Source organism: Bidens hawaiensis, unplaced genomic scaffold, assembly GCF_021521415.1.
Source record: "Bidens hawaiensis isolate Kalapana, Puna unplaced genomic scaffold, B.hawaiensis_p1.1 tig00079570_1, whole genome shotgun sequence".
In the NCBI taxonomy this organism is placed as follows: Eukaryota; Viridiplantae; Streptophyta; class Magnoliopsida; order Asterales; family Asteraceae; genus Bidens; species Bidens hawaiensis.
The window spans coordinates 7,276-14,817 of record NW_027503607.1 but is presented as its reverse complement, the minus strand read 5'-3'; the positions used below and the strand labels follow the sequence as shown (position 1 = coordinate 14,817).

Sequence of the window (7,542 nt, the reverse complement as noted above, 5' to 3'; positions counted from 1 at the left end):
CTCGATAATCCATAATTCATTTATAATCCAGTTTGCCTATTAAATAGAAGCAAGTTTATATACTTTTTCAGTGACATGAGTTAAAATGATGGACGGATAATATTGAAAAAGCGCGGGAAGCTATGTTCGATTTGACTGATTCTTCAGTCTTCTGTGCTACAACAATTAACGATTCCAATTTAAACAGAATCAACAAGATTCACACTCTTTCTCTCTCATCCCATCTTCGAATCTGCCAAGAAGAGTCATCAGATATAATAATAATAATACCCTCCCTCTATAAATAGCCTACACACCACCATTCTCATTGATCATCCACAACACAATCTTACAAACATGGTAATAGGTAATTATAGTGTGTGCTATTGTTTCACTAGAAAGTTTAAAGTAGCCGAAGCCGAACCACCATCGGACGTTAAAGACGCGTTTAGTAAGTACTCGGGCGATGGGAATCACTTGACGGCGGATCAGCTCCACGGGTTTTTAGTGGAGCAACACCATGGAGATGTCTCGATTTCTGATGCCGAGCTTATAATCGAGTGGATACTTCACAAACGACATCCTCATCTTGCAAAGTTAATCAACAGGAAATCTCTCTCGTTAGAGGATTTTCATCATTTCCTATTTAGTACCGAGCTTAATCCGCCAATCCAAACTCGGGTATGTTAATTGACATGATCACTTGATTCTTAGCTTAAATTCGTAACGAATAATACTAATATGGGTTTGAATTTTAGGTTCATCAAGATATGAGTGCTCCCCTGTCTCATTATTACATATACACCGGCCACAATTCGTACTTGACCGGGAACCAGTTAAGTAGTAATTGCAGCGAGGTTCCGATCATCAAAGCACTCAAATCAGGTGTCAGAGTCATAGAACTTGATCTATGGCCAAATTTATCAAAAAATAATGTGCATGTTCTTCATGGAAGGTACTCAACTTACTTCAATTCAATACATATAGTCACATATTAAGTATTTAGTAACAATAAAACACAAGAATAATTTTCAAGAAAAAGTTGATAAATGTCTTCATGCCTAGACTATTACATAAGTTGCCCTTTTACACAAGGATTTTAAATTTGGCAACTTTGCCAAATTTTTGAAATTACAAGTGAACAACTAAATATGAAATTAAGACTACCGCGCAAATTATGTTAGATGAATGATTTATGCGTTTTAGGCTAATCTAAGTTGTTTGTTTATTAATGCAGGACCTTGACAAGCCCGGTAAAACTCATCGAGTGCTTAAAAGCAATCAAAGAGTATGCATTTGTGGCATCACCTTATCCGGTCATCATAACACTAGAAGACCATCTTACCCCCTATCTTCAAGCAAAAGTAGCCAAGGTTAGTACTGTGTTTATATGTGAAATTTGATCATCAATCGCATACCATAATGGTATTTCCCTTACATATATTATTATTATTATTATTATTATTATTATAATTATTATTAGCTTTTATATAGCTGTTAAACTGTGATCTTATTATTAATATTATTATAATTAGTAGTAGTTTTTATATAACTGTTAAACTTTGATTTCCTTTATTGTGCTTCATACACATGTACTTAGAGCCGAGGGTCTCTCTGGAAGCCACCTCTTTATTCCTTTGGATAGAGGTACGGTGTGCCTACATCCCACCCTCCCCAGACCCTACTTATAGCTTTGCTGTCGGTGGGATTTTACTGGGCATGATTGATATTGATATTGATAATCGCATATTCACATTACCATGATGTTCATGTTCTTTTTAATTATTCTTGTAGATGATCACCGAGACATTCGGGTCAATGTTATTTTCCCCTGAATCAGAAAACTTGGAAGAACTTCCATCGCCTGAACACTTAAAATATCGGATTTTGATTTCAACAAAGCCTCCAAAAGAGTACCTTGAAACCGACGATGTAAGTCGAAGTAGCTCACAAAAGAGCCAAGTTTCCGATGTTGATGATGATGCGTGGAGTTCTAAGGTTTGTTGCACAATGACACGCATTCATACAATTATAATTATATCGATTATTTATTTGTATTAAAATGAACAAGCCTTAATGAATTTGTGTAATATATGTCGCAGTCAGGAAGTGATAAGAGTGATCAAGATGTTGAGACTGCAGATCTGTTTAAAGGAAAGAAATCACCTACATCTCCTGTTTACAAGAAGCTGATTGCAATTCATGCTGGAAAACCAAAAAACGGATTAAAGGGTGCATTTAAAGTTGAAAAGGATAAAGTCACACGATTAAGTTTGGCAGAACAAGCACTTGAAAAGGCTGCAGGAAATCATGGGCAGGATGTAGTAAGGTATTAATGAGTTTTAGGTATTTTTAGAGATTTCAATTTCTACCTGTTCATGTCCATTTTAATTTATCTCAAATCCGATCGAATAAAAGGAAGTCTAAGTCAAGTTGGTCAAAGTCATCCAAAGTCTATTTTTCACAAAATCAACCTCCTAATCATTTGTATTCAAAGATTTAGATAATTATCTTAACAAAATTATTGTTTTAGTAACAATATGTATCGGGAACATTTGTTTTGCCAGGTTCACACAGAAGAATATTCTTAGAATTTATCCCAAAGGAACACGCATTACCTCCTCTAACTACAAGCCGCTAATTGGTTGGCTACATGGAGCTCAAATGGTTGCATTTAATATGCAGGTCAGCATCAAAACAACATAATATTGCGGACCGCATTGTTACTTGTTGCTCATAACTAACATCTAAACTCTCATATACAATACAGGGATATGGTAGATCACTTTGGTTAATGCATGGAATGTTTAGAGCTAATGGAGGCTGCGGTTATGTGAAAAAACCAGAATTTTTAATGAGTTGTGGGCCCAAGAATGAGGTGTTTAATCCCAAAGCAAAGATTATGCCCAAAACATCATTAAAGGTTAAAATTTATATGGGAGATGGATGGCATTTGGATTTCAAGAAAACTCATTTTGATAAATATTCCCCTCCAGATTTCTTCACTAGGGTAATTATCTTTACTCTTTATGGTACAAAGAATCTAGATGCTTGAATATAACTTTTACTGGGAGATACAAAGATCACACAACTAATTATATGCATCCCAAAAAAGTTAAACCCAATTATATTATGAAAACTTAAAAGTTATTAAGAGAATACATAACGTTAAGGGTAAAACTGCTTCTTGTGAAAGTGAAGTACATAAATCTGAGTACTAATACATTGTATAAAGTTCAAAAGGTCAAGTGGTGTGTGTGTGTATAAAGTAATAAGCTAATAGCTCTATATAAAACTCTTATATCATATCTAAATCAACAGGTATAAGTGTCTATGTTGAACATCAATAACAAAAAGACACATACTTGATTTTAGGATAGTTTCACAGTACAAACTTTAAAAAAAGATTGTACTTTAGTTAACCTTTATACCTCTGAAACAGGTTGGTATAGCTGGAGCATCTGTTGATAAAGTTATGAAAAAGACCAACATTAAGGAGGATAACTGGACACCTGTTTGGAATGAAGAATTTACATTTTCATTAGCAGTTCCCGAATTAGCTTTACTTAGAATTGAAGTACATAGTTATAACATATCTGAAAAAGATGATTTTGCTGGCCAAATTTGTCTGCCTGTTTCAGAGTTGAGGCCGGGAATTCGTGCCGTCCCACTCTGTAACCGCAAAGGGGATCAATACACATCAGCAAGGTTACTTGTGCGGTTTGAGTTCATCTAAAAAACGCATTGTTAATCTCGTTAGATTAGCTAATTGATTTTATAGAGTTTGGTTTAGTCGGTTTGCTCTTGTTGTCTATAAAGTATAATCATTTGTTTTAGGAATGGGTTGTTATTTTTTTAGTTTTGAAATAAATCATATGCACATATGTAAATTTATGAAAGAGAAATCCATTCATTTATGTGCCGCCTCTTGTTTTCAGTGGTGGATATAAAAAAGAGGCATGTTGCATGGTCCATACCTAGTTATATCCATCTGTTTTTTTATTCTTTCTTGTTTTATTTTGGTGTTTTACTGTATGCAGAACAAATTCTGAAATATATATTAGCTGGTTGCATCAATTCCTACTTTGAAAATGAGCAAAATTAATGTAGATAGAATATTTAAAAGTTTTGTTCCCCATTTATTTAAAATTAATGGATCTCTTTCATATACTTTGTGTAGATATATAATGCAGTATTTTTAAGTATTTGGTTGTATCTTTAACATTTGGGGTTACAAAGGGACGGGTTTCCGGAAAATAGTGGTTGAAAACTAGACATAAAATGGTAAAATGAAGGTTCAAAATGTTCCATAATTTATTTATTTTTTTGAAAAATTGTGATGAAGATTGAAGATGCCACATGCTTGGAAAAGCAAAGCATCATAAATTCCTGCAACACAAAGGCAGGCCTGGATCTCATCTCATGCACTTTCTCTTTTAGTGATATCAACCATCCTCTTAGTGCAATATTCTTCTAATAGCTTTATTTTGTGAATGAGTCTAGTTTGATTTTATTTGATTTGATTTTTTTATTCATGTGGTTTTTTATTACATGAAATCTTCGCTTTCTCATTATATATATAAGGGCATGCTAGTTAAGAGCCATAAATATGTCGAGAACCTCGTGAACCACTTTAGTACTTTTACATAATAGTTCAATTGCATTTATGTTGTTAGTTGATTTTCAAAAAAAAAAACTTTATCCGGTGACATGCACATGTGTATGGAAAACAAATTGTGTATACACCCATATATATGCAAAGGACCAGGACAGGAAGTAGGGATGGAGAAAGTGAGTGAATACTTATGTAGTTGACAGATAAACTATGTGTATAAGTGTTAAATTGTTTTAGGGCCTTCTCAACATATCTTTTATTCCTAATTAAATGCACCTCTATATTACTATGTATAGTGTATACATTAACCAAATAACCAATTTACAATTACAAATTTACAAGTGACATTAGTGTTGGGCCTATCTAAGGGCCCTGCAGAAAGGGTAAGAGCCAAGAGCCCAAGAGGTATTGAACTGGATCTCTGGCCCAATTCCACCAACCGTGATATATCTGGTATGGAGTTGATTGTGTTAAGGGCTAAATGGCTAATTGTGTGAAAAAATAAACCAACAGTGGTTTAGTTAAAGCAAACTTTTAGGCTTGAAAAACCCATCAACATTTCAATTTTCAACATTCAAATTTCCAAAAGTTTCATCAAAATAAGAGTAAATTGTCCTAATCTTAATCTTTCCGATGATTCGTAAAAATTAAAGCTTTAGTCATTAAGTGTGAAAAATTACAGCTTTGATCTCAACTGTTGATTTAGCCGTCACATATCCGCCTCTGACATCGATGTCTGTTAGAGAAATATGCTACTTTAGTGTACAATAACTAATACACAGTGAAATTAGAAAGAAAAATTATTTCGGAGTCAAGAAATCTAAAACTCAATGATTATGAAAAGGTTAAATAAAATAACTATTATGCCATAAAAATTACTGACGATAGTCTATTTTCAAATTTTACAACCTGAAAGAACTTTTAATCACGTTCATTTGCTTTTCATTTCATCCATTAAATAATTGAAGTCAAACAAGCATATGCTCCATAGGTATTAGGTCAGAGGTCCTCTTAAGCCTAAACACGAAACATTGAAAAGAATAATGTTTTGACTGTAACAACCAAGTCGTTGTAGTATAGTGGTAAGTATTCCCGCCTGTCACGCGGGTGACCCGGGTTCGATCCCCGGCAACGGCGTTTAATTTTTGTCGGTTGAAAATTCTAGATTTGTGGGTGCTGTAGTTTTGTATACACTTCAAATTTTTGTTACTGCCAATAAGATCACCCGATTAAATGCGTTTAGCTGTGGAGTTCGCTTACGTTCACACGTAAGTACGCACAACACGTATTGGAGCCATGGATCTTTCTTGTGTTTTTTCCCTTAACTTTTTGTGGAAATCCAAAACTTCTATGCGTGTCTGATTTTTCAATGAAAATCCCAAAGAAATACTCTATTATTCAAAACTTAGAAACTCATAGTTGTCTTATAATCAATTTGATAACACTTTTACGGAACTAAATGTAAACTACCCATTTTCTCATAAATTTATATACTTAGGACATGCTGCTAAACATTTATGAACATGTTTCCGAAATTTTGTACAATAAAAATCCCATTTTGATATATCTTTGACAAGAACAATCTATGATAACATGCCATATTATGTTTATCGCAACACTTTGATATATCTTTTACAAGAATATTCTTTCATTCCATTCTTTGGTGTGGCATAAACCTCTGAACTTAGGTTCCACCAAGTCGGTTTGACTTTTTTTCTGGAATTCCTTTGAAAGATCAGGTTTTTAAGGCCATGACAATCAAATCTTTTGTCATGTCTTTATATCATTCTTTCTTTCACCTTGTATCCGAAAACCAGTGAAGTCAACGCAAAAAAACATAAAAACATAATACTAGTCTTGTGCAACAAATCTAGATTCTTGTTATCGAAATCTAAAACGGTTAACAACGAGTTTTGTTAGAAGTTTACTAACTTTAGATGTAACCAATATAAACAAAGCACTATTACATATCAAAGTTGTTTTCAAGTTATGGTAAATAGTTCAAGTATCAATTGGTCAAGAATCTGCAATCCAAGACACACCCCAATCTCTCCAAAGTCTTCACCTTCCCATCTTTCAATCGCATCTCTTTCAGCCATTTTACAAATTTCAACCCAAATTTCCTTAGATTCTCCACTCACAAAGTTCTTCATCTCGAATCCAACATATTCTTTACCACTTCTGCACAATTCTTCACCATCATCCACCGAATTGCAGCTGCTAGTACTTGAAGATGATGTTGATGATGACGATGATAATGGAGATGGTGCATTCTTGTCGAGATCCTCTCTCAATTTTCTCCGGGAATTCGAATTTTTCGCCTGCGAGTCTTCTTTTCCTGCAAAATCCACACCCATATCATAAAAAATTAAAAACCAGCAAGACTGTAACTTTATAACTAAAATTACAATCTTTAAACAACGAAACCTGAATACGAATCCTCTTGATGACCCGAGAATTCAAGAACAGAAACAGGACTTGACTTCTCAGAATCACACTCAGTATTGCAAGATTTCTTGTCCAAATTAGACGATTTACATGAACCGATAACTTCACCATGGCAATTAATCAATTCTTGATTCAACTTGATTCTTGATTTACCCTTTGATCCAATCAAACCCTTATGATTTTTCGAAAAGCCCATCTCCAATTCCTTATCTTTACCATCACCTTCAAAGCTAAGAATGATAAACTTGTCATTTTCAAGCTCCACAAAGGCGGGTGCTTTAAGAACACACCCAACCTGTTTTTTCAACTTCACGTGTCTCCAATTATCAATCGGGTTCGCTTCCGGCATCGAGTCAAGCCCCATAAGTTTGCCAACAATCCCAGGATCACCCTTGGGCTTATTAGCACAATAAGGCTCTTCAAATTCATTATTGATGTGGGTATCCAAAGGGAATGTGGGGAGACGGAGCAGGCGGCGTAGGATTGCGGGTACGCAGCCC

General features: G+C 34.4%; 1 protein-coding gene and 1 non-coding gene across 2 annotated transcripts; both read left to right on the top strand.

Moving 5' to 3' along the window:
• Nucleotides 1–336: 336 nt before the first annotated feature.
• On the top strand, nucleotides 337–4,091 carry LOC143607135 (phosphoinositide phospholipase C 4-like). The gene is made up of 8 exons (XM_077082688.1): nucleotides 337–660; nucleotides 738–934; nucleotides 1,217–1,352; nucleotides 1,774–1,977; nucleotides 2,082–2,308; nucleotides 2,547–2,664; nucleotides 2,750–2,989; nucleotides 3,422–4,091. Exons 1-8 carry the CDS (start codon nucleotides 337–339, stop codon nucleotides 3,713–3,715), a joined length of 1,740 nt encoding a protein of 579 aa, XP_076938803.1. The 3' UTR covers nucleotides 3,716–4,091.
• Nucleotides 4,092–5,659: 1,568 nt separating this feature from the next.
• TRNAD-GUC (transfer RNA aspartic acid (anticodon GUC)) lies at nucleotides 5,660–5,731 on the top strand. Its single transcript has one exon. It is a non-coding gene; the product is annotated as a tRNA-Asp (tRNA).
• Nucleotides 5,732–7,542: the final 1,811 nt, after the last annotated feature.

Coding starts and splice junctions, on each gene's coding strand:
- LOC143607135 (XM_077082688.1), top strand. CDS start 337: ATGGTAATAGGTAATTATAGTGTGTGCTATTGTTTCACTAGAAAGTTT. Junction 2,665..2,749: donor TGGTTGCATTTAATATGCAG/GTCAGCATCAAA, acceptor TATACAATACAG/GGATATGGTAGATCACTTTG. Junction 2,990..3,421: donor CTCCAGATTTCTTCACTAGG/GTAATTATCTTT, acceptor CCTCTGAAACAG/GTTGGTATAGCTGGAGCATC.